Source organism: Cervus canadensis, chromosome 12, assembly GCF_019320065.1.
Source record: "Cervus canadensis isolate Bull #8, Minnesota chromosome 12, ASM1932006v1, whole genome shotgun sequence".
In the NCBI taxonomy this organism is placed as follows: domain Eukaryota; kingdom Metazoa; phylum Chordata; class Mammalia; order Artiodactyla; family Cervidae; genus Cervus; species Cervus canadensis.
Genome location: NC_057397.1, coordinates 70,088,100 through 70,115,938, shown reverse-complemented (window position 1 = coordinate 70,115,938; position 27,839 = coordinate 70,088,100). Strand labels below are relative to the sequence as shown.

Here is a 27,839-nt window from a genome sequence, read left to right as displayed (position 1 = left end):
ATGACATGTTCATCTTGGGTGGCCCCGCATGGCGTGGCTCATAACTTCATTGAACTACGCAAGCCCCTTTACCGCAACAAGACTGTGATCCATGAGACACAGCTCCAGAAAGAATTAAGTGAGGAACAAGGCTCAGCTGTGGGTGTGTCTGGTGGTGAAATTAAAGTTTGATGCTGTAAAGACCAATATTGCTTAGAAACCTGTAACATTAGGTCCATGAATCAGGTAAACTCAATGTGGTCAAGCAGGAGATGGCAACACTGAACACTGACATCTTAGGAATCAGTGATCTAAAATGGACAGGAATAAGAAAATTTAATCCAGATGACCATTATATCTATAACTGTAGTCAAGAATCCCTTAGAAGAAATGGAGTAGCCCTCACAGTAAAAATAATAATAATAATAATAAAGAAGAGTCTGAAATGTAGTATTTGGGTGCAACCTCAAAAATGACAGAATGATCTCAGTTCACTTCCAAGGCAAACCATTCATATCACAGTAATCCAAGTCTATGGCCAAACAATAAATGACAAAAAAGTTGACTGGGTTCTCTGAAGACCTATAAGACTTTCTAGAATTAACACCAAAAACATAAGTTATTTTCATCATGGAAGATTGGAATGCAAAAGTAGGAAGTCAATAGAATCCTGGGATAACAGACATTTTGCCTTCAACTACAAAATGAAGCAGGGGAAAGGATAACAGAGTTTTGTCAAGGCAGCGTGCTGGTCATAGCAAACACTCATTTCCAACAACACAAGTGATGACTTTATACATGGATATCACCAAATGGTCAATACTGAAATCAGATTGATTATATTCTTTTCAGGTAAAGAAGCTCTATACAGTCAGCAAAAACAGGACGAGCTGACTGTGGCTCATAACATGAGCTCCTTACTGGAAAATTCAGGCTTAAACTGAAAAGAGTAGGGAAAACCACTAGGCTATTCAGGTATGACCTAATTCAAATCCCCTGTGATTATGCAGTGGAGGTAACAAAAAGACTAAGGGATTAGATCTGATAGACACAGTACCTGAAGAACTATAGATGGAAGTTTGTAACATTGTACAGAAGGCAGTGACCAAAACCACCCCAAAGGAAAAGAAATTCAAGAAGGCAAGGTGGTTGTCTGAAGAAGTTTTACAAGTAGCTGAGGAAAGAAGAGAAGTGAAAAAACAAGGGAGAAGGGGAACGATAAACCCAACTCAGTGAAGAGTTCCAGAGAATAGCAAGGAGAGATAAGAAGTTCTTCTTCGATGAACAATGCAAAGAAGTAGAGGAAAACAATAGAAAGAGAATGACTACAGATCTCTTTAAGAAAATTAAGGGTATCAAGGAAATATTTCATGCAAAGATGAGCACGATAAAGGACAGAAATGGTAAGGACCTAGCAGATGCAGAAGAGATTAAGAAGTAGCAAGAATACACAGACTTTTCAAAAAAGTCTTAATGATCCAGATAACCACTATGGTGTGGTCACTCACCTAGAGTCAGACATCCTGGAGTGTGAAGTTAAGCGGGCTTTAGGAAGCATTGCTACAAACAAAGTTCATGGAGGTGGTGGAATTCCAGCTGAGCTAGTTCAAATCCTAAAAGACGATGCTACTCAAGTTCTACACTCAATATGTCAGCAAATTTGGAGAACTCAGCAGTGGCCACAGGACTGGAAAAGGTCAGTTTTCACTCCAATCCCAAAGAAGATCAATGCCAAAAATTGTTCAAACTACCAAACAGTTGCGCTTACTTCACAGACTTCAAGGTTATGCTCAAAATCTTTCAAACTAGGTCTCAGCGGAATGTGAATCAAGAACTTCCAGATGTACAACATGGATTTTGAAAAGGCAGAGGAATCAGAAATCAAATTGCCAAGATCCACTGGATCATAGAAAATTCAAGGGAATTCCATAAAAATATCTACTGCTTCATTAACAATGCTAAATCCTTTGACTGTGTGGATGGATCACAGCAAACTGTGGGAAATTCTTAAAGATACAGGAGTACCAGACCACCTTACCTGTCTCCTGAGAAACCTATTTGCCAGTCAAGAAGCAACAGTTAGAACCAGACATGGAACAATGAACTGGTTCAGAATTGGGAAAGGAGTAAGATAAGGCTGTATGATGTTACCCTCCTTATTTAAATTTATGCAGAGAACATCATGCAAAATACTCGGCTGGATGAATCACAAGCTGGAATCAAGATTTCTAGGAGAAATAACAAAACAACCTCAAATGTGCTCATTAATGGCAAAAAGTGAAGAGGAACTCAAGAGCCTCTTGATGAGGGTGAAAGAGGAGAGTGTAAAAGATGGCTTGAAACTCAACATTCAAAAAAACCATGATCATGGCATCCAGTCCCATCACTTCATGGCAAATAGACAGGGAAACAGTGGAAACAGTGACAGACTTTATTTTGGGGGGGCTCCAAAATCACTGCAGATGGTGACTGCAGCCATGAAATTAAAAGATGCTTGCTCCTTGGAAGAAAAGCTATGACCAACCTAGACAGCATATTAAAAAGCAGAGACATCACTTTGTCCACAAAAGTCTGTATAGTCAAAGCTATGGTTTTTCCAGTAGTCATGTATGGATATGACAGTTGGATCAATAAAGAAAGCTGAGCACCAACAAATTGATGCTTTCAAGTTGTGGTGCTGGAGCAAACTCTGTAGAGTCCCTTGGACAGCATGGAGATCAAACCAGTCAATCCTAAAGCAAATAAACCCTCAATATTCATTGGAAGGACTGATGCTGAAGCTTCAATACTTTGGCCACCTGATGTGAAGGGTTGATTCATTGGAAAAGACCCTGATGCTGGGAAAGATTGAAGGCAAAAGGGAGAGGCAGAAGATAAGATGGTTAGATATTAGCACTCACTCAGTGGACATGAATTTAGCAAAATCCAGGAGAAGTTGGAGGCCAGGAAAGCCTGGTACACTGCAGTCCAAGAGGTCGCACAGAGCCTAACAGGACTTTGCCACTGTTTAACACCAGATAGAGAAGTAGGGAGAGAAAACGCATTGATTCAGAGAATTTCATGCACTGCTACCAAGTATTTTAAGTATAAACTTAAAAGCCATACATTTATGACAGACATAAATAAAAATAGCCAAGTTAGAAACTTAGAACATTAACTCGTCTACTTATCAAGAATATAGTAGTCTCTTTTAAATAAATTGAAAGTCATCTGAAGGTACCTTGTCTCATTACTGAATACTTTTTATGGTCTTTCATTTCTCAGATTCAAAAGAAAAATGCTACTACTTCAGGAATCAACAAACAAGCCCTCCAGGCATGCAGGAGTACCTGAACCCAAGTCCAAGTTCCTCTGAGGTGAGTGAAGTTAGGCCATACAGGACCAAATAAAAGACAGGGGGAATCATAAGACTGCAACATTCTAAGTCTCGTTTTTCCTCAATAATTGACTGCAGTTGTGTCAGCTTCTCAGCTTTTAAAATCCATTCTAGCAAACTTAGTATTCATGAAAAAAAGTTGCTCTTATTAAATACAGTCTCCTACCCAAGCAGACACTCCTTCCACGCCAGTTTGATTGAAGAATGCACTCTCAAACAGCTTTGCACTCAAGTTTCCAACAATCAACTGCAGATTTCCAAGAGAGCCTTAATTTGTAGATAGACAAAAGAGTTTTGTGTGTTTGTGTTCATGTGTATGTGTCTGCCCTCTAAAGTAAAAACAGACATGGTAAATTATGAAAACAAGAAAATATAAAGATGTTTCATTAATAGTGATATCATTATTTTTCATTACTTAATGTTAATAATACATGTTTTATTCTAATATAAAAATTCAAATGAAAGAAGATATGCTCAGTAGTAAATCCAGAGGTCCTTTGCACTCAACAACTACAACCACAAGTTCTCTCCCTCTCCATGACTTGTACTCAGCTTTCTGTTCTACTAATCAATACTTTTGCACACCTATATGTGTACTTACACATACGTATCTTCAGAGGTTTTTTTTAATAAATTAATCATCCTTACAAGTTTCTCTGCAACCTGTGGTTTCAATTTAACAATGTTTTTAAGCTCTTACTTTATCAATGGGTACAGATCAAATTTTTGTAAGGATTGCTTGTTATTCAAAGTATTAATGACTCATAATATATTTGCTTACTTAGTAAGTTCCTTTTATGGTGCCACTGCAAAGTGTTTCACAAAAAATCTGCCATCTTAGATCGGTTTCTTTTCAGCTCATGACTCGCCTTTAAATAATTTAAACACCAGTGTTTGACACTAGAAAAACATACTAGTAAACTAGGATGGAAGTTTCTATTTATTAATCTCATATTAGTACTGAGCTACACAGTCAGACAAGGTTTAGTGAAAGAATAACAACAACTGAGCTACACATTTATAGGAATGAAATCTGTGACACCTGAAAAAAAGCCAATAAAAAATTCATGTGTTTTAATATGATTGATCCCTAATTTTCAACTAAAGTGGTACATATAAAGAAAAAACAATATCATGACCTATTCTCCTTGAAATGACATTCATAAATTACCACTGAGAGTTTTATTGCTAAAAGGATTACAGAGTATGTAATCATAACCATTATAAACAATGAATTTTCCTTGGGGTTTACATTTCAACGTTTTACAAAGTTCTTAAGCACTCTCTCACAGCCAAAACAGCCTTATTTTTTATTTCTATTGAGAAATCATGTCAGGACTATCTCTGCTTTCATGCATTTGTGCTCAGAGGGGGATAACCCTCCAGTCCCAATAAATTGTCATCATTTGAAGTTAACATACAAGACTCGCTAAATGGGAAGAAATTAATGTTTCACAACCAAACCCCTATACCACGCTCTTTCTAGTCCAGAATTTAGTCTCAAATCTCATCCATACCAAAGAATGATCATAAATTCTGCATTGAATAAATCTTCACAATTATACTCAGAAAAACAGAATGATGTATTGAGGGTAACAGACGGTTGGTTGACAAGGCGCTGCTTACTTTTTAAAGGCACATATTTAAAAAAAAAACAAAAAAACAGATCACAAGATCAGAAGAACTGATTACTAAATTGACCAGGAACAAGTTAAATGGCCCAGCATGATCAGTACACAGAGCTAGAAAAGTCATTAGACATGGACCTTGTTTAATTGCCTCAATTCTACTTTTGCTAAGAATTACACAGAAATGACAAATCTTTATTTAAATATTTACTATCATAATATTGTGGTTTGGTTGCTAATTCATGTCCAACTCTTTGCAACCCCATGGACTGTAGCCCGCCAGGCTCCTCTGTCCATGAGATTTCCCAAGCAAGAATACTGGAATGGGTTGCCATTTTCTTCTCTAAGAGATCTTCCCGAACCCACATGTCCTGCATTGACTGGTAGATTGTTTAACATTGCATTTCTGTGAAATATAATACTGCTTTGCTGTCATCTTTCCCAGAAAAACATGAGAGGACTGAACACAAATGTAGGTTAATTTGTCCCTCCCTCCATCCTTCCCTTCCTCTCTTACCTCCTCCCTTTCTTCATTCTTTCCTGCTTTCCATTCCTCCTGTTGCTTTTTCTTTTCTTCATCCCTGTAGCACACGGTTTCTCCATCTCAACACTACTGGCATTTGAGACCACATCATTCTGTCTCGTAGGAGCCTGTCCTGTAAACACAGGAAGTTTAGCAACGTCCTTGGCCAATACCGACAAGGTGCCAGCCGTCCCTCTTCATTTTGGCAACAAAAATGTTTCAAGACATCATCAGATATACCAAGTAAAATCACCCCAGTTGAAAACCACTGTTGTAGCATTTGTGAAGTATGAATCTCCTACAGCAAATTCTTAATCCTACCCACTCTATCCACATACCTTGCAGCCCATAAACTGAGGTAACGCCTCATTGCCCACTGCACCAGGTGATGCCGCCTTAACTACTGTTCTCAACATCCTCCTCACCCCAACCAGTAGGAATATATCAAAACTATTAATAATAAAAATAATCATCAGCACCTGTTCTAAGAACTTTAATATATTTTAACATAATTTCTTTGAGTCAGTTTTCTCTTGTTTAAGAAGGAGATAACAATACTCACTACCTAAAAGATCTTTGTGAGAACTCAATGAATTAATGTAGCTAAAGCTTAAGTTGAGCACTTATTAAATGTCACTTTAAGTACTAATGATCTTTATTTTTACTGCTATTATCATCTTCTCATTCAAGTCTCTCAGCTGCCCTAATAAACAGAAGAACTGAAATGCAAACACGACTCTATCTAATACCAGAGCCTGGGCTTGTAAATATTAATGTTGTTAAAAGATGAGGCACTAAGAATGGCATATTAAGACAATTAAATCTGTGATTTAAATTTTTTTTTTTTAGGATTCAGAGTTTAAGAAGTAAAAATAAACAAGAGAAAATAACTTTATAATAGCTATTTAATCAGGTACATCAAAATATTGTCATTTCAATGTGTAAATAAAATTGTGGATGATACTTCTTTTTTTAAGAAGTATCAAAGTCTGGTGCTTGCAGCTCATCTTAATCTAAACCACACATATTTCAAGGGCTCAATAGCCAAATGTGGCTAGGGTACTCTATTGAACAGTGCAAGTTTAGACTAAGGAATATCAAGGATATTATGTTTGTGCAAACCTCACTGCCTCCTCATCACATGTCAGTCATGTGGTTGAAAGTCTTGCCTTCCTTGTTAGGTTAGATCTCCTTTAGTGAAGAAGACTATACCTTGTTAATAATAGTGTAGCACACACAACTGAATGTGCTATTTATCTAACAGAAGCATGAACCAAAAAATAAGCAAGTGAATGAGTGAAATAAAATGAAAATCAAACAGCAAAACTGCATATTTTTTATTCAGAAGCGTGTTATTTAGCCTCCATATGTTTGAATTTTTAATAGTTTTTTCCTGAAATTGAGATCTAGTCTTACTGCATTGTGGTCAGAAAAGATGACTGGAATGATTTCAATTTGTTTGAATTTACCAAGGCTAGATTTATGGCCCAGGATGTGATCTATTCTGGAGAAGGTTCCATGTGCACTTGAGAAAAAGGTGAAATTGTTTGTTTTGGGGTAAAATGTCCTATAGATATCAATTAGGTCTAGCTGGTCCATTGTGTCATCTAAAGTTTGTGTTTCCTTGTTAATTTTCTGTTTAGTTGATCTATCCATAGGTGTGAGTGAGGTATTAAAGTCTCCCACTATTATTGTGTCATTGTTAATTTCCCCTTTCAACTCAGCATTTGCCTTACATATTGCGGTGCTCCTATGCTGGGTGCATATATATTTATAATTGTTATATCTTCTTCTTGGATTGATCCTTTGATCATTATGTAGTGTCCATCTTTGTCTCTTTTCACAGCCTTTATTTTTAAGTCTATTTTATCTGATATGAGTATTGCGACTCCTGCTTTCTTTTGGTCTCCGTTTGCGTGTATTTTTTAACCTCAGAGAAGCAGAGAGTTTGAAAATCTACAATATCTATAGTAAGAATCATTTGGCTGCTGAGAGAAGAGTGCAGAACTATAACAGATGCACAACTCAGATCTCCTGCTGTCAATCTGATAAAACCCTGAATATTTTCACATTAAAAATGCACTTTAATTTTTTCTGTATTCACATCCTGCCTGTAGAATTGCATGATTTTACACAATTCTTTTTAAACTTTCTTAAGAACAGAATTTAAGCAAAGTATCTTTAGAAAAATTTACAGAAATATTACAGAAGAATGGACAAGTGATACGAATACTAAAGTCTGGATTGTGCATAGCATATCCATTTGTCAAAGGATGACTAAACAGTCTCAATTGTTTGATCCATTTTGAGCACTAATCCTTAAACACTGTTTTTTTCTTAAAACATGAAGCCCAAACCAAGTATAATGTTCTGGATAAGTGAACAAGCACAGATACAACGAAAGTATTAACTCTCTTAATAGACTTTGTGGTTATAAACCTGTTCATTACACTACATTTTAAATCAATCTTTGTCCGATTTCTACATTATATATATGGACATGAGTATACATACATAAAATTGAACTTTAACATAGAATCATATGAGTTCCTTTTAGACCTTCTTTTCTTAAGTTTCTTAAGTCATATTTCAAAATTTTTAGGTTAAAATTCATTTTAATTCTAACATCTACTACATTAACTAACTTTCCTAGTTTTATGACAACGACAAATCTGATCACCACATTGATGTCTTGAGCCAAATGTTTATGAGAATATTAAATGACAGCGTTTGGAAGTTCCGTGGAGCACCACCAGTTGTAGTAGTTCTCAAAATTCAAGTGCAGAAGAATTGCCCTGTGGAGCTTTAAAATAGACAGCTAGGCCTGCCCTCCATTAAATCGGATTCAGTTGGTCTGGATGAGGGCCTAGGAATACAAAGTTTTAAAAAGCACCCGCAAACATAAATGCTCTGGAGAAATGAGAAATAGCAAAGGAGGAAAGGCATGCTCTATTCATTCAGAGCTTACTACACCGAGGCAGTCAGCCCTGTCTCTCACATGTAACAGAGGCAGGCGTGGAGGATAAAAGGCCTTATAATGAGGGGGAAACAGAGAAAGACGTCAGGTGTTACGGACTGTGTATTTGTGTCCCACCCAAAACTTCTATATTGAAATTCCAACCAGGAATATGATGGTTTTAAAAAGTGGGGACTTTGGGAGGTAAGTAGGTCATGAGGGTGAAGCCTTCAGGAAAGAGACCCTAGGGAACTTTCTCACCCTTCCTAGTGCATGAAGACACGAAGAGTCTGTCTGCGAACCAAGAGGCGGTCTTTCACTCTGAATCTGCCAGAGCCTTGATCCCAGCCTCTAGCACTGTGAAAAATAATGTTTATTGTCTAATCTCCCCAGTCTATAGTGCTTTTGGAATAGCAGCTCCAAGAGCCTGAGAATTCAAACGTGGCCTGGTTGGAGGCTGTTGGCCTAAGGAAACTGCAGGCAGGGTAAGCGGACGTGGGACGTCCTATGTGACTGGTTGGGTGCTTTGACTTTCTCCTGTTGATCCTAAATTGGAAGCAGGGGCAAAATTAGGTCAGTTATTGACCAAGTCCTGGTTACCTGAAGCCAATTTTTAGAAGGGCTACTGTCTGGCTTCCTGGACTGTCTGACTATAGGCAGTAGTCTGACTTCCTGGACTAGTTACTCTAAGTAGGAGGTTGGCTTTCTAGGCTGATGGCCACACATTGTGGATCAGAATTCTATTTTTATATGTAGTCTAGTCATTGTCCGTATGTGTATTGTCTTTCAAGCTCCAGGAAATCCCAATACAAGAGTTTCTGAAACCGTACATGCTAGACATTTAAAGACCTACTCCTTGGTCTCCTGGTTGACTCATTAAACTTATGGTCTCAGAAAGCTGACATTTCCTTGTATGGCCCCAGTCCATAAAGATATTAAGACCTAACGACCAATTGAAATACAATCTCTGACTTGTGTAACTGTTCACAATTTACAGTATTTCACATTCTTTTTCACATTTAATCTTCATATTGCCTTTCTTTATGGACATGATTGTATTAACATGTGATAACTTGCAACAGGCTACAGATTACACCAATTAGACATAAATGAACAAAAAAAAGCACAGAAAGTTTTTCTAAACCTATTTTGCCACCAGAAGGAAGAGGTATGTGTTGGGGGGGAATTTATCCCAATACAGTCACAGAGAAGAAAAAAAAAAAAAATATATATATATATATATATATAATTTGGTGAAATTTTTGATGACTACATACCTATTAGAATGGCATAAAGAAAAACAAACAAATAAAAAAGCCTGACAATTCTAAGTAACAGAGGGAATGAAAAGTAATCGGTGCTTTCACATGTTGCTAGCGGCAATGAAAACTGGCCCAGGCACTCTCATTGGCTTCCACTTTGGAAAAACTGTTCAGAAATTTCTTGTAAAATTAGATATACACCTACCATCTGGCCCAGCAACAAAACTACAGATATTTACCCTAGAGAAATGAAAACTTATATGCATGCAAAAACCTATATGTGAGCATACATAACAGCTTTATTTATAAATGTCAAGAACCAGAAACGACTCTGATGTCCTTTAAAATTAGGGAATGGATAAATAAACTGCTCCATCCATGTGATAAAATAATACTCAGCATTTAAAAAAGAATAAACTAATGATTCAAGAAACAACGTGGATGTATCTTAATGCATTTTGCTAAGTGAAAGGCCACATAGTTTATGCTTCGATTTGTTTGACATCCTTGAAAAGGCAGAGTTATAAAATGGAAAAATCAGTTCTTGGCAGGGGGTTGGGGAGTGGGAGGGAGAAGTAAACTACAGAGGTGCAACTGAAGGGCGTTTTGAGGATGATGAAACTGCTCTTTAAAAAGCGATCGTGTTAGATACACGACTCCGTACATTTGTTAATCTCCGTAGAGCTGTATTCCACAAAGGATAAATTTTACTATCTGCAATTTTTCAAGTAAAACAAGATATAGAGGGAATCCAAGACAGAAAGAAGTCTGTGAAAAATGAATTTAAATGTGCTATAAATGAACAACACAGGGCGTGGGGAAGAAAGGAGCTGACCCAAGTAACTTTGGGGGAATGGTGGTAGGACTGGATACTGTAAAGTCAAGGATAAAAAGAACTGCATATAAAAATTTTTGTTGTTCCGTTGCTGTGTCCAATTCTTTGTCTTCCCACGGACTGTAGCACGCCAGGCTCCTCTGCCCTCCAATGTCTCCCAGAATTTGCTCAAAATCGTGATCCTTGATTTGGTGATGCTATTGGACCATTTCACTCTCTGCCACCCCCTTCTCCTCCTGCCCTCAATCTTTCCCAGCATCAGGATATTTTCCAATAACTCAACACTTCGCATCAGATAGCCAAAGTATTGGAGCTTCAGCTCCAGCAACAGTCCTTCCAATGAATATTCAGGACTGATTTCCTTTAGGATGGACTGGTTGGATCTCCTTGCAGTCCAAGGGATTCTCAAGAGTCTTCTCCAACATCACAGTTCAAAAGCATCAATTCTTCAGTGCTCAGCTTTCTTTATGGTCCAACTCTCACATCCATACATGACCACTGGAAAAAGCATTGTTGCTTTTCAATTACCGAGTGGTGTCCGACCCTCTGCCACCCCATGGACTGTGGCAGGGCTTCCCTGGTGGCTCAGCTGGTAAAGAATCTGCCTACAATTCAGGAGACCTGGGTTTGATCCCTGGGTCGGGAAGATCCCCTGGAGAAGATGGGATGGGCTTCCCATCCAGGTGAGACAGGCTTCCCAGGTGGTGCTAGCGGTAAAGAACCCACCTGCCAATGCAGGAAACATAAGAGATGTGGGTTTGATCCCTGGGTCAGGAAGACCCCCCTGGAGGAGTGCATAGCAACCCACTCCAGTATTCTTGCCTGGAAAATCCCATGGACAGAGGAGCCTGGTGGGCTATGGTCCAGCACACACATGAGAAAGTGACACAGGACAAATTCTTATTCAACTGAGGAATAAAGAAGCTGACCTCAGGAATTTATATTTTGGGGGTTTCCCAGGTGATGCTAGGGGTAAAGAACCTGCCTTTCAATACAGGAGATGAAAGAGACATGGGTCTGATCCCTGGGTCAGAAAGATCCCCTGGAAGAGGGAATGGCAACCCACTCTGGTATTCTTGCCAGGAGAATCCCATAGACAGAGGAGCCTGGCGAGCTACCGTCTATAGGTTTGAAAAGAGTCAGACACAACTGAAGCAACTTAGCATGCAGGCACAGATTACAGCACACCAGACCTCCCTGTCCCTCACCATCTACTGGAGCTTGCCCAAGTTCTTGAATCAGTGATGCCATCCAACCATCTCATCCTCTGTCATCCCCTTCTCCTCCTGCCTTCAATCTTTTCCAGCATCAAGATCTTTTCCAATGAGTCAGCTCTTCACATCAGGTTGCCAAAGTATTGGAGCTTCAGCTTTAACATCAGTCCTTCCAATGAGTATTCAGGGTTGATTTATTTTAAGATTGAGTGGTTTGATCTCCTTGCTGTCTAAGGGACTCTCAAGAGTCTTCTCCAACAGCACTATTCAAATGCATCAATTCTTCAGTGTTCTGCCTTCTTTATGGTCCAACTCTCACATCTGTACATGACTACTGGAAAAACCATAGCTTTGACTACAGGGACCACGGTCAGCAAAGTGATGTCTTTGGTTTTTAATATGCTGTCTAGATTTGCCATAACTTTCCTTCCAAGGAGCAAGTGTCTTTTAATTTCATGGCTGCAGTCATTGTCTGCAGTGATTTTAGAGCTCAGGAAAAGAAAAACTATCACTGTTTCCACTTTTCCCCTTCTATTTGCCATGAAGTAATGGGATTGGATGCCATGATCTTAGTTTTTTCAATACTGGGTTTTCAGCTGACTTTTTCACTCTTCGCTTTCACCCTCATCATGAAACACTTTAGTTCTTCATTTTCTGCCATTAGAATGGTATCATCTGCATGTCTGTTTGTTAGTATTTCTCCTGGAACTCTTGATTCCCGCTTGTAACTCATCCAGCCTGGCATTTTGCATGATGTGCTTTGTATAGAAGCTAGATAATCAGTGTGACTATATTCAGCCTTGTCATACTCCTTTCCCAATTTTGAACCAGTCTGTTGTTCCATGTCCAGTTCTAACTGTTGCTTCTTGACCTGCATACAGGTTTCTCGGAAGACAGATAAGGTGGTCTGGTACTCCCACCTCTTTAAGAATTTACCACAATTTGTTGTGATCCACACAGTCAAAGGCTTTAGCATAGATGTTTTTCTGGAATTCCCCTGCTTTCTCCATGATCCAATGAATGTTGACAATTTGATCTGTGGTTTTTCTGCCTTTTCTAAATCCAGCTTATACATCTGGAAGTTCTTGGTTCATATACTGCTGAAGCCTAAATTAAAGGATTTTGAGCATAACCTTGGTAGCATGGGAAGTGAGTGCAATTGTCTGATATTTTGAACAATCTTTGGTCCTGCCCTTCTTGGAAATTGGGACGAAGATTGACCTTTTCTAGTCCTGTGGCTACTGCTAAGTTTTCCGAATTTGCTCACATATTGAGCGCAGCACTTTAATAGCATCATCTTTTAGGATTTTAAATAGTTCTGCTGGGACTCCATCATCTCCACTAGCTATATTGGCAGCAGTGCTTCCTAAGACCCACTTAACTTCACACTCCAGGATGTCTGGCTCTAAGTGAATGACTACACCATCATGGCTATCCAGGTCATCAAGATACTTCTTGTGCAGATTTTCCATGTATTCTTGCCATCATTTTTTTATCTATTCTGCTTCTACTAGGTTTTTATTGTTTCTGTCTTTTATTGTGCCTGTCTTTGCATGAAATGTTCCTTTGATATCTCCAATTTTAAAAAAATTTAAAACTTTAATCTCCCTTATAACAAGACCCTATTACAACCTGTTATGAAGTCAGTGTATGGATTACAACAGGAAATAGTAAAATATATGTGCCAGATGATCAATAATGATAGCTTTCCTAAAGACTGCACATTATAAAGTGAAAATAAAGAGCTTCTAACTCACAACCAGAATGAGCTTACTCTTCTTCTTTTCAATGGTACTGAAGTAGATAAAATGAAGAAATTGTACTGTGGGATCATTTTCAACCTATCATAAATGAGGAAGACTCCTCCCCTCATTTAATGTAATGTTTCACAGGTGGGATCTTCTTTGCAGAGTTGCCTTACCACTTTTCACATTTATTGATAATCTACACTCTCTATAGTACTGAGTATTCTCACTGAGTTTTGTGAGCCATGTATCCTATTTTGAGTCACTCTGGCTGAATAGAATTAATGAGTATTTTGTAACTCCACAAAACTTTTCTTGGGTAGTGCTCATGATTTTTAATCAGAAATGCAAAGTAGTCAGTAAGTAAACCACAGCATCTTAAGAGTGACTGAATTAAAGTCATAATATTGAGTCCCAATCTTGCCACTTCCTTGTGTGGATAAAGAACTTACTTACTATGGGCCTGTTTCCTTGGTAGCCAAATGTTATAATAATCCTTTCTTTGATTATTCCACAGGGTTGTCATGAGGACCATGAGAAATTATGAAAGCATTAAGGTTTTATAATCTCATTACATAAAAACTAAACAATTGAGAGTTGCCATGATGACTACAAGTAGTAATCAGGAAATTCTTAAAATGAATGAAAATCAAATAAAAATTCTTTTTATATTGATAGGAACAGTACATTACTGACTGTGTACCCTGACCAAATGATATGATTCTGAAAACCATAAATATAATCATTGAAATGTCTTCTTCCAATTATAAAATATTCAATAATAAGGAAAAGAAAAGTAAATTATAATGTATTGTTTAGTCACTAAGTTGTGTCAGACTCTTTCATGACCCAATCAACTATAGCCCATCAGGCTCTTCTCTCCACGGGATTTCCCGGGCAAAAATATTGGAGTGGGTTACCATGCCATCCTCCAGGGAATCTTCCCAAATCAGGGATCGAACCTGCATCTACTGCATTAACAGGTGGATTCTTTACCACTGAGTCACCCGAGAAGCAAATAGTGTAGCAAATCAATTAAATAATTTTCCCAAGGGATCTACCTCTCTGCTCTTCTGTCTCAGCAACATCATGAAGCAGTTGAATTTCTTTTGTGGAGCTTTTTCTTCAGGACCCTGTCAAGAATTTAGGTGTTTTTCCATTGTTCTAGGGAACTGTGGCAACTTACTGTTCACTTCTCCATAAGTCAGCTGCTGAAACAAGACTTACAGACCTGATGAAGCCATGATCACTTTCAACTTCAGTTTCATTACCTGAAAAATGAGGTTGTGTTATATTGACAGGCAGATTCCTTACCACTGAGCAACAAGGGAAGCCCAGGGAAGCCTTCAATTTTGAAATTAAAAAGAAAAAGACTCTTCTTAGGGCCTTGGAAGGCACCAGGTAAGAGCCCCTCAAGAACAATTCATTAGCTTCATGCCAAATCTTGTCTCTCCAGCCAGCCTGAGCCTGCCCCTGGTCACCTGCCGGCTGAGTAGAAGGGAAACCCAGACTGTGATACAGAAGATGACACTTGAGGATTGAAGCTGAAAGGTCATGGGAAGGAACAAACTCTAGAATGCCTAGAAAAGCTCCTAGATGTAGTGGAAATGTAGTTACTACCTCAATCTTGCATTAATGACAGTATGAAAATAGACATCCGCTTTCCTCGACAGAAGAATAGGAAACTGGACTGAAACCAAATTCTGCTAAAGAATCCAGAGCACGTGCACGCCCCAGGGGATACTGCCAACTGCACATCGGCGGCAGAGTGGCAGTCACGATCAATGAATTACGGCTGTCAGGGCGCTGAAGTCTAAGGTGACCCAGAGAGTTAACGGCCTCAGCCTGACTGTGTCAGTCCAAACCAGAGAACTCGGGTAAGCTGAATCGGAGATAGCGAATAGAGATTCAAACTACATTCTTCACAGTTGGAAGAATTCAGCAAATCTTCTGGTTCTAGTATATATTTTTAAAAAGATAAAAACACAATCTCTGCCCTCATGGTGTATATATTTACATGGAAAATTGTTTTAGGTCATAGACCTTGACATGGAGATTTGTTTATGAAAATCTTATTGAGCAGTGTTCTCAGGAGGACTTCTCAGGTGGTGCTAGTGGTCAAAGACCCGCTTGCCAATGCAAGAGACATGAGAAATGCAGGTTGCATCCCTGGGTTGGGAACATTCCCTGGAAAAGGGAAAGGCTACCCCCTCCAGTATTCTTGGGTTTCCCTTGTGGCTCAGCTGGTAAAGAATCTGCCTGCAATGCAGGAGACCTAGGTTCAGTCCCTGGGTTGGGAAGATCCCCTGGAGAAGGGAAAGGCTACCCACTCCAGTATTCTGGCCGGGAGTCCATGGGGTCACAAAGAGTCGGACTCGACTGAGCGGCTTTCATTTAAAGACCATTCACCTCTGATCTCCCCAGCAAAGAACTAGCAGCCTTGTGTTTTAAAATGTAGGTTATGGTTTTTGCCATACATTGACATGAATCAGCCACGGATTTACATGTATTCCCCATCCCGATCCCCTCTCCCACCTCCCTCCCCATCCAAAAGTAATTAGCCTCCAACTAATAAAAATAAATGAAAATAAATAAATTAATTAATCAATTAAATGCAGGTTATTATTCAGGTATAGGGAATAATAGGAGATGACTGCCATTGAAAGAATAGCTTGTTAAGTTCCCTAGAGGAGGGGCAGACACAGGGGAACACCAGTGTCAGCCAGGAGGCAGAGGAAGTGGGAGGAAAGGCGTGCGGGAGCCTTGACTGTGGTTTCCTCAGAAAAGAAAGGGCTCGGCAGGGTAAGCAGAAAGCGAAGAGGAACTAAAGAGCCTCTTGATGAAAGCGAAAGAGGAGAGTGAGAAAGCTGGCTTAAAGCTCAACATTCAGAAAACTAAGGTCATGGCATAAAAACTCAGTCACTGAGTGACTTTCACTTCACTTCTCTGAACTGAGACTATAGGGCTTTCAAAACTTCCCGCCATAATATAAACAGGCCCCTTGAAAATTATAAGGCACAGTTCTAAAGACACCAATGGCCACTTAAAGAGCAGAATGAAGGTAGGTATGTTTAGATGGAGTGCGCTGCAAATGAGTATCCTCACTGGATTACAATGGAAGACTGTGACTCACCAAAGTGCTTGGTGAGAAAGAGCCCACCTGCCGATGCAGGAGACCGGGCTTCGATCCCTGGGTTGGGAAGATCGCCTGGAGGAGGAGATGGCAACCCACTCCAGTGTCTTTACCTGGAAAATCCCATGGATGGAGGAGCCTGGCAGGCTACAGTCCATGGAGTCGCAAAGAGTAGGACACAACTGAGCAACTTAGCACAAAGTGCCTTGTGAGGCCGCTGGCTACCCCATAAGGACATAGTGAGCTGAAGGAGTCATCTCCGGGAGAGAAAGAGCATTTCAGTAGAATGTGTTATCCCTTCCTACTTTACTAGTCCAGTCCTGCTGCTCATGTCCTGTTTTAAATATTCTATTTCTGTTTGACTACATTCTGTGATTCTATCCCCCGATAGCAGATGGTCCACACTTGGCAAATTCTGTGGGTAATTCAAAGATTTGTTTACCTTTGCTCTGAAGCTCTGTGACATTTGTTCTTACATTCCAGTAGAGGCAACAGAAGGAGAATAAATGCATAACATAGAGACTCAACTACTGTTCTCAAAAATAGGTTGGCTTGATATGTTTTCCCTTAACTACCGTTAAATATTTTTTATAATAGTGAAAGCCAAATAAGTGCAATGGTCCAAGAGAAAATAGGGAAAACAAATGCTAACAGGCTTCATGTATAATGCCAGTTGTATTTGGATATAATGCAACTTTGCTTTTTGAAAACTTAGAGTGGAAAATGTTATTTTCTAACATTATTCAGAAACCTTGCAAATAAAGTTTCTGTCAAGTCCTTTCAAGATTTGTACTTAAGATTGGTGGATAAATATTAGGAAGTTTTCAGGGTAGGACTGAGAAATAGTATCTGTTTTTTCACCAAGACAGGAGACACAAGAGACATGGGGTCAAATCTGGGTCAAGAAGGTCCCCTGGAGGAAGAAACAGCAACCCACTCCAGCATTCTTGCCTGGAGAATCTCAGGGACAGAGGAGCCTGATGGGCTGTGGTCCATAGGGTGGCAAAGAGTTGGACACGTGACCTAGCATGCACACATCTGTTTTTTTCAAAAACATATTCAGCCTCTCTTCTAAAGAAAACTGAGGCTAACACAGGACAACTTTTCAGTTCACAATCTATGGTTTTATAAAAATGATTTTCCTTGGAGACCATGATTTGAACTACATCATTTCTATGTTAGGGCTTCACAGGTGGTCCAGTGGTAAAGAATCTGCCTGCCAATGCAGGGGATGTGGATTAGGTCCCTGGGTCAGGATGATCCCCGGAGGAGGAAAGGGCAACCCAGTGTCCTCACTGGGATAATCCCATGCACAGGGGAGCCTGGTGGGCATCCATGGGGTCGCAAAGAGTCAGACACGAATGAGAGACTGAGCACTTCTATGTTATGTATATAAGCTGAATTCTTAAGTCAACTTTCAATTTCCAGACACAAATAACCTCTTATTTAGAGCACTGAAACTGCTTGTTGTCTTTCCTTCCTAAATTGTACCTTTTTATTTTCACAGAGCCAACTAGATCTGCCAAGTGCTAAAGTTCAAACACATTTGTGGGTTTCTGGCCAAAATAATCTTAGATCTATTTGTACTTATTTCATACATGAAATAAGGATTACTTTATATACAGCTTGCATGGTTTTTTATTATTAATAAAAAATATTTAACAAGCGTGAGAAGTCACTGCAGTCGTGTCCAACTCTTTGTGACCCTACGGACTATAGCACACCAGGCTCCTCTGTCCATGGAATTCTCCAGGCAAGAATACCAGAGTGTTAGTATACTATAATGGTCTTTATCTTTCTGGCTTACTTCACTCTGTATAATGGTGCACTAGGAAGACCCAGAGGGATCGGGTAGAGAGGGAGGTAGGAGGGGGGATCGGGATGGGGAATACATGTAAATCCATGGCTGATTCATGTCAATGTATGACAAAAACCACTACAATATTGTAAAGTAATTAGCCTCCAACTAATAAAAATAAATGGAAAAAAAAAAAAAAAAAGAATACCAGAGTGGGTTGCCATGCTCTCCTCCAGGGGATCTTCCCAACCCAGTGATCAACCTGGGGTCGTGCCTTAATTATTTCTTTCAATTTACTTTTAAATACTATTCTGTTAAGTATTTCCTTCCCAGAGAGTTAGACAGATATGCTTAAATATAGTGTAATTTTATACACTTCCATCTCAAATTAGATGGTTTTGTTTACTTTGGGGGATCCTGATTATACTCTGTTTAGTTGCTCAGCTGTGTCCGACTCTTTGGAGCCCTGTCCATGGGATTTTTCAGGCAAGAATGCTAGAGTGGGCTGCCATCTAGGTTATTTATATTTCACTTCAGTTGAATTTTTTAACATTTTTCTCAGAGTAGATGAGACTGGATCACGCTGGTCCAAGCAGGACTTTGAGAAGAGAACAATCACAGAACCGATATCCCCAAGAGTAAATAGGCACTTGTAATATAAAATTCCTCTGTCAATTATAACTGCCCTTTTGTGGTTTGTGAATCATTTTATATGTTTGAAGTAGGTCTCTATAATAAAGTCAAACCTTAAAGTTCTTTCCACTTGCTCTTAAGTGTCAATCTTTTGGGACTATAACTGAACGTAAGTTTCTCAAGAAAAGAATTCAAATTCTAGCACAAAGAGTCTCCTTTAGACATGTTAGATAACACTTAATGAAGCATTTTATATATTATTAAGGCTTTATGCTATGCAGCCTGTGTATAAAATGGTTGTTGAAATGGTTTTAATATTTTAAAACTTATATAATTTCTCATCTAAGTACTAAAAAGTCAGTACTTACACTCTGGCCACAAGTAATGTATAATATGTGTTATTCTTAGTCACTGTATTAATATTAATAATACTCATAAGGAATTAAACTATTAATTTTTGATTAGACCCCAAAAAGTCATATTATTGCACTAATTCAATCACAGGAAACACAAAGGGTGCTGGATTTAAGCTGAATGCAAATAAAATTTAAATATTTATTGTTTGCTTTAACCACACTGGTATATGCTCTAGATGTGGCTTTGCTTTTATTCTAGTTATAGAAAATAATTCAAACAACTCTCTTATTTGCATACAAAGGGAATATTTTTCCAACATGATTTTCTGTTCATCTGACCTAAAGAAATCTCTTCTACCCTGTCTTTAATCCATCTTTTAGAGCCATATCATAGCCCAATCTGAAGTGAATATTATTCCTAGGCAACCAAGTGTTTTGCTAACTCCAAAAAGTCAACTTTTTTGCATTTACACAATCTGGAGAATTTTTAATTAGAGAGAGCAACTGGCATTACCATAAACACACCCAAGCGTACCCTCTTGTAGGGCTAATAGCTGTCTGTGCCTGAGGTACAGTATTCCGCTAGCAAGCAAATGTAACTGAGTCAGACACTTCTAATAGTGGAAGAGGGGGTTGAAACACACAGCAGTACCAGAAGTCAGTTGATCCCAAAGTGAGCTCTTTCCACTCACCTCTCTTAACTGGGGCTTCCTTGATGGCTCCGTGGTAAAGAATCCACCTGCAGCGCAGGAGTGCAGGAAACTCAGGTTTGATCCCCGGGTCTGGAAGGTCCCCTGGAGGAGGGCATGGCCACCCACTCCAGTATTCTTGCCTGGAGAATCCCATGGAGAGAGGAGCCTGGCAGGCTACAGTCCATAGAGTCACAAAGAGTTGGACACAGCTAAAGCAACTGAGTGTGCACACACACAGCTCTTTCAACACTGGTCAATTCCAGGTAACTGTTGATGATCAACTGAGGTAGCATTCAAACATGACTTGTCCGGCCTGCTTAAGTCATCTCCATGCTTCACTCACATTCACTAGGGTAGGGCCTGCCTCTAGGACACTTGCCATTTTCCCACCTCCTACATCAGCAAAGTATTTCCTACTATATCAGTCAGGATGAGTTAGTTTTGGGCATTGTAACAAATTAGCCCTGAAATCTCAATGGCTGAATAGCCCAAAGATTTGTTTTGCACTCATATGAAGTCTGATAGATATCAGGTGATTTTCCAGAACATCTGACCTCTAAACACTAGACTCAGTGTGATCCAGCCATTCTATCTTGTGACTCTGCTTTCTCAACAATTGCAGAGAAAGATATCACCTAGAGATCACAGTTGCTCTTTGCACTTCAGTCCAAAAATGACACAAGCACTTGTACTCAATTTATTGGCCAGAATTAGTCGTTCAGTGCTTAATCTGAAGCCAGGACAGGTGGCCCAGAGTGTCATTTTCTGCTGGTTGAATTCCCTTTATACTCATCACTTTACCACTGTGTAATAGCATAAAAAATTTACAAAGATCAATCTTTTTTGACCCTTTAAATGAAGACAGGGGACTGACAGTATAGGCATTTCTTGAAATAACTCTTTAGTTTTGTTCTGTTGTTTTATTTCTTTATGAAATAAGTGCAGTTGCTGAATAAAATAAATATATAATTTGAACCTTCAATTAGATATAAAATATTATTTATAGAATCTGATTAAATGCTTTAGGGCTTTAAATTTACTTTAAAATTTCATTTAGAGGGACTTCCTTGGTGATCCAGGGGTTAAGACTCAACATCCCCTGTGCCCAGGTTCCATCCCCAGTCAGGGAACTAAATCTCACATACTGCAACTAAGAGTTTGCTTGCTGCAACTAACAGCCTAGGTACTGCAACTAAGACCTGGTGCAGTCAAATAAGTAAAAACAAAATAAAATACAGTACACTCCTACACTATTGGAGAGAATGCAAATTGGTACAGCCACTATGGAAAGCAAGATGGAGGGTCCTTTGAAAACTAAAAATAGAGTTACCATACGATCCTGCAACCCCACTCCTGAGCATATTTCTGGAGAAAACTATAATTCTAAAAGATGTGTGCCTCTGAACGTTCATTGCAGCATTACTTTCAATAGCCAAGACGTGGAAACAAACTAAAACTCCCTCCACAGATGTATGGATAAAGAAGTTGTGAGAGAGATATATATATAAAATATTACAATAATGGACAGAAACGGTATGAACCTGACAGAAGCAGAAGATACTAATAAGAAGTGGCAACAATACACAGAAGAACTGGACAAAAAAGGTCTTAATGACCAGGATAACCACAATGGTGTGATCACTCACCTAGAGACAAACATCCTGGAGTGCGAAGTCAAGTGGGCCTTAGGAAGCATTCCTACAAACAAAGCTAGTGGAATTGATAGAATTCCAGCTGGATTACTTCAAATCCTAAAAGATGATGCTGATAAAAGTGCTACACTCAATATGCTAGCAAATTTGTATAACTCAACAGTGGCCACAGGACTGGAAAAGGTCAGTTTTCATTCCAGTCACAAAAAAAGAGCAGTGTCAAAGAATGTTCAAATTACCACACAATCGCACTCATTTCACATGCTAGCAAGGTAATGCTCAATATACTTAAAGCTAGGTTTCAGCAGTACGTGGAGAACTTCTGGATGTACAAGCTGGATTTAGAAAAGGCAGAGGAACCAGAGATAAAACTGCCAACATCTGTTGGATCATAGAAAAAACAAGGGTGTTCCAGGAACACATGTGCTTCATTGACTACACTAAAGTCTTTGACTGTGTGGATCACAAAAACTGTGGGAAATTCTTAAAGAGATGGGAGTACCAGACCACCTTACCTGTCTCCTTTGAAACCAGTGTGCAGGCCAAGAAACAACAATTAGAACCATACATGAAAAAATAACTGGTTCAAAATTGGAACAGGAGCACGACAAGGCTGTATATTGTCACCCCACTTATTTAACCTCTGTGCAGAGTTCAGTTCAGTTCAGTCACTCAGTCGTGTCCGACTCTTTGCGATCCCATGAATCACAGCACGTCAGGCCTCCCTGTTCATCACCAACTCCCGGAGTTTACTCAAACTCATGCCCATCGAGTCGGTGATGCCATCCAGCCATCTCATCCTCTGTCTTCCCCTTCTCCTCCTGCCCCCAATCCCTCCCAGCATCAGGGTCTTTTCCAATGAGTCAACTCTTTGCATGAGGTGGCCAAAGTATTGGAGTTTCAGCTTCAGCATCAGTCCTTCCAATGAAAACCCAGGACTGATCTCCTTTAGGATGGACTGGTTGGATCTCCTTGCAGTCCAAGGGACTCTCAAGAGTCTTTTCCAACACCACAGTTCAAAAGCATCAATTTTTCAGTGCTCAGCTTTCTTCACAGTCCAACTCTCACATCCATACATGACCACTGGAAAAACCATAGCCTTGACCAGACAGACCTTTGTTGGCAAAGTAATGTCTCCGCTTTTTAATATGCTACCTAGGTTGGTCATAACTTTCCTTCCAAGGAGTAAGCGTCTTTTCATTTCATGGCTGTAGTTACCATCTGCAGTGATTTGTGGAGCCCAAAATAATAAAGTCTGACACTGTTTCCACTGTCTCCCTATCTATTTCCCATGAAGTGATGGGATCAGATGCCATGATCTTAGTTTTCCGAATGTTGAGCTTTAAGCCAACTTTTTCACTCTCCTCTTTCAGTTTCATCAAGAGGCTTTTTAGTTCCTCTTCACTTTCTGCCATAAGGGTGGTGTCATCTGCATATCTGAGGTTATTGATATTTCTCCGCAATCTTGATTCCAGCTTGTGCTTCATCCAGCCCAGCATTTCTCATGATGTACTCTGCATATAAGTTAAATAAGCAAGGTGACAATATACAGCTTTGACGTACTCCTTTTACTATTTGGAACCAGTCTGTTGTTCCATGTCCAGTTCTAACTGTTGCTTCCTGACCTGCATACAGGTTTCTCAAGAGGCAGGTCAGGTGGTCTGGTATTCCCATCTCCTTCAGAATTTTCCACAGTTTATTGTGATCCACACAGTCGAAGGCTTTGGCATAGTCAATAAAACAGAAATAGATGTTTTTCTGGAACTCTCTTGCTTTCTGATGATCCAGCGGATATTGGGAATTTGATCTCTGGTTCCTCTGCCTTTTCTAAAACCAGCTTGAACATCTGGAAGTTCTCAGTTCACGTATTGCTGAAGCCTGGCTTGGAGAATTTTGAGCATTACTTTACTAGACTGTGAGATGAGTGCAATTGTGCAGTAGTTTGAGCATTCTTTGGGATTGCCTTTCTTAGGGATTGGAATGAAAACTGACCTTTTCCAGTCCTGTGGCCACTGCTGAGTTTTCCAAATTTGCTGGCATATTGAGTGCAGCACTTTCACAGCATCATCTTTCAGGATTTGAAATAGCTCATTTCATCACATCCACATAATGCAAAATGCTGGGTAGGATGAAGCACAAGCTGAAATGAAGATTGTAGGGAGAAATAATAGTAACCTCAGATATGCAGATCATACCAACCTTATGGCAGAAAGAAAAGAGGAACTAAAGAGCCTCTTGATGAAAGTGAAAGAGGAGAGTGAAAAAGTTGGCTTAAAACTCAACATTCAGAAAACTAAGATCATGGCATCTGGTCCCATCACTTCATGGGAAATAGATGGGGAAACAGTGGAAACAGTGACAGACTTTATTTTTCTGGGCTCCAAAATCACTGCAGATGGTGATTGCAGCCATGAAATTAAAAGACGCTTACTCCTTGGAAGAAAAGCTATGACCAAACTAGACAGCATATTAAAAAGCAGAGACCTTACTTTAACAACAAATGTCTGTCTTGTCAAAGCTATGGTTTTTCCAATAGTCATGTATGGATGTGAGAGTTGGACCACAAAGAAAACTGAGCACCAAAGAACTGAAGCTTTTGAACCGTGGTGTTGAAGAAGACTCTTGAGAGTCCACTGGACTGCAAGGAGATCAAACCAGTCAATTCTAAAGGAAATCAGTCCTGAATATTCATTTGGAAGGACCGATGCAGAAACTGAAACTCCAATACTTTGGCCACCTGATGCAAAGAACTGACTCATTGGAAAAGACCTTGATGCTGGGAAAAATTGAAGGCAGTAGGAGAAGGGGACAATAGAGGATGAGCTGGTTGGATGGCATCACCAACTCAATGGACATGAGTTTGAGCAAGCTCCGGGAGTTGGTGATGGACAGGGAAGCCTGGCGTGCTGCAGTCCATGGGATCGCAAGGAGTCATATACCACTAAGTGACTGAACTGAACTGAAAAATTGTGTAGGATTATGAGATTACAGTTTACATATTCATTACTTTTATTCTCTTTTACTTACCCTAAAATGTGCCATGAGAATATAGCATACTTTGGAGAGGAAAGGGAAAATAATGAATTTCTCTGGTCTTATTTCTAACTGTTGCCTTAAGCAATGGAAGTTTCTGAATGTTTGAAACAATGAAGATCCTTAATTGCATCAAATGATTTGGCCTAAATGAAATTTTATCTATTATACCTGGTGGAATGATTTCATCTCCCTTCCTGAAGAATGAGGTAGTTAATAAGCATAGATTGAATGTGGATTCAAGTTAAATCATACATTAATATTAAATTGTATTTCCTTTAAAATTTTTTAATTTATGAAATCATCTTGTTTTTAGGAAAAAAAGAATAATTAAACTGATTTCCACCATTGCTCAGAGAATACTCCCAGCTGCAGGCAAAACCCATTAAAAGAACATCTCTATTAGAATGAAACACAAATCCAGTGAACATTTATATGCAACATTTGGAAATTCATGCTTTAGGCTTATGGAAGTGATTCAAATGACTGCCTCTCATTAAATGTTGAGAGCAAAACCGAACTGATATGCCATTCTAATGAGCAACTCTTTCAACTGTTATAAAGGGTACTATGGTGGGTATCTCAAGCATTCAGAGGCATAAATCAATCATTACATAAAGCAATGGAGGCAGGCTTAACCAGGAAATGCAAGAAATATATACATATAGCCACATTGCTAAAAATGGAATCAGTGGCTGCCATAATAAGATTATTTTGGAGTTGAGGGTCACTCTTCGGCCTGAGTAGACCAAGACAATGCTACGTGGGTTGGGTGGACGGCTGGGGGATTGGGCTGGAGAGGAAACAGTAAATTGGGAAGAGGACTCAAGGGACAGCCTGGGCGCTTGAACCAGCGTAGGAGGGTTGAGGACTGCAAGACCCAAGGTTAGAAATGTAACCTGAGAATATTGGATCCAGCCAGGGCTGGGAGAGGAACTCCGCTTGCCGAGTTACGGAGCAGTAACTTCGAGGAAATTCAGCGTCATCCTTTATACCAGAAAGCTGGCGGGCGCTATGGTGAAAAACAAAAGAAGAAGAAAGTGGAGGAGGTGCTAGAAGAAGAGGAGGACGAGTACGTGGTGGAGAAAGTCCTAGACCGCCGAGTGGTGAAGGGCAGAGTGGAGCACCTGCTGAAGTGGAAGGCGTCCTCAGATGAGGATAACACATGGGAACCAGAAGAGAACCTGGATTGCCCTGACCTCATCGCTGAGTTTCTGCAGTCACAGAAAACAGCACACGAGACAGATAAATCAGAGGGAGGCAAGCGCAAAGCTGATTCTGATTCGGAAGATAAGGGGGAGGAGAGCAAACCAAAGAAGAAGAAAGAAGAGTCAGAAAAGCCACGAGGCTTTGCCCGGAGTTTGGAACCAGAGCGGATTATTCGAGCTAGGGACTCCAGTGGAGAACTCATGTTCCTGATGAAATGGAAGAACTCTAATGAGGCTGACCTGCTTCCTGCCAAGGAAGCCAATGTCAAATGCCCGCAGGTTGTCATATCCTTCTATGAGGAAAGGCTGACGTGGCATTCTTACCCCTCAAAGGATGATGACAAAAAAGATGATAAGAATTCACTTTCTTGAATACCAGCCCCTGTCACATCTGACTGTGGGTTTCAAGTAGGGAAAGGAGGAGTTCTACTCGTCTTGACACCATAAAGGTGGCTTGAGAAGATGTCCTTTGGAGAGCCAGTATAGTTTCTCTGCCCTGCAGCAGCCCAAGTGCTTTAAAGCCGTTCCATGCTGTATAGTTTGCACATCCATCCCAGTGGAGGGGAAGGAGGGTCAATGTTTCAAGCAACCCATTCTGAACTTTGCTTAAAAAAAAAAAAAAAAAGCAGAGGGCCTTCTATGAAGGACAAAACGCAGAATGGGATGTGGGAGAGCAAGAGATACTGTAAATCTTCAAAGAGCGTCTCCACAACCCACACAGCCTTCTTCCCGGTAGTGTTAACTCTGCATTTTACAGCGTAGCATGTGTGTAGTTTTTGGCTATTACTGGTGTATTATTTGGGGTGGGTGGGGTGGGGTGGGAAAGAAGGGAGGTGGGTTAGGACCATCTTTGTTAAAATTTGGGGAAATGGTGAAACAAAAGAAAGAACAACTAATGATGATTGGGTTCTCTGTCCAGAATATTATTAAAAAAAAAAAAAAAGATTACTTTGCTCACATTATTACTCCCACAGTATTACTTTACTTTTATTATAATAGAATGATGTAATATATTTTTAAAAAGATTCTCCTGATTGATTTTTAACTTGTGTATTTATTGTATTTATTTATTGATGGAAGTTATTAAACATGTCTCAAAGAAAAACACTTTCTTTTTTCAGTTTTGAACATTTAACCAAAAATTATCAGTTATTCTCAAAATTATTTCAATAATATCAAACCCAACTAGTCTGTAGAAAAAAAGGATAAAAATCAGTTAGCTCATATATAAAGAGTGGTCAAATTATGATTTAATGACAGAGGAAGTTTATTGCATCAATTTTTAAAATAATACATTTTCATGTCAGTCAACAAAGAGAATTAAGGAGGACAGTTCTCCCTAAAAGAATATAAGGGAGGAATGGAAGAGAAAGAGTAAAAATAATTTGATGGGTATGACCACTAAAAGGAGTGGTAAGTGAGGGTAAGTAAAGTAAGTAAATATCAGTTTACAATGGCGAGAAACCCAGGCAGACTACTCAGGAAGTTTGCCCCTCTCCTCCTGCAAGTCCACCATCCTACATAAGGGGATACCTCCATATCCAATTGTTTTACAACTCTCTTTATTCCAGGGACTTTGCCCTGTCCATGCTTCATAATATCCACTAGAGTAGTTTCCTACCCGTGACTCTCAGAGTTTTCTAATTATGCTTCATGTATGGCTTTCTGATGCCCACGAAAATCTACCAACAAAGAAAAATGTCAGAACCCTTAGGTCAATCAAAAGGATACTTAAGGGGGTTCATTCTTGTGTTTTCCATTTCCAAGTGTTCTTTCAGGCTTGAGGTGATGATCAAGAGCAATGATTCAAGCCAGT

At 39.5% G+C, this 27,839-nt stretch overlaps 1 protein-coding gene across 1 annotated transcript; it reads left to right on the top strand.

Moving 5' to 3' along the window:
• Positions 1-26,958, top strand: LOC122450959 (chromobox protein homolog 1-like). The gene is made up of 5 exons (XM_043483329.1): positions 1-142; positions 3,244-3,335; positions 8,160-8,285; positions 8,877-8,947; positions 25,738-26,958. Exons 1-5 carry the CDS (start codon positions 1-3, stop codon positions 26,393-26,395), a joined length of 1,089 nt encoding a protein of 362 aa, XP_043339264.1. The 3' UTR covers positions 26,396-26,958.
• Positions 26,959-27,839: the final 881 nt, after the last annotated feature.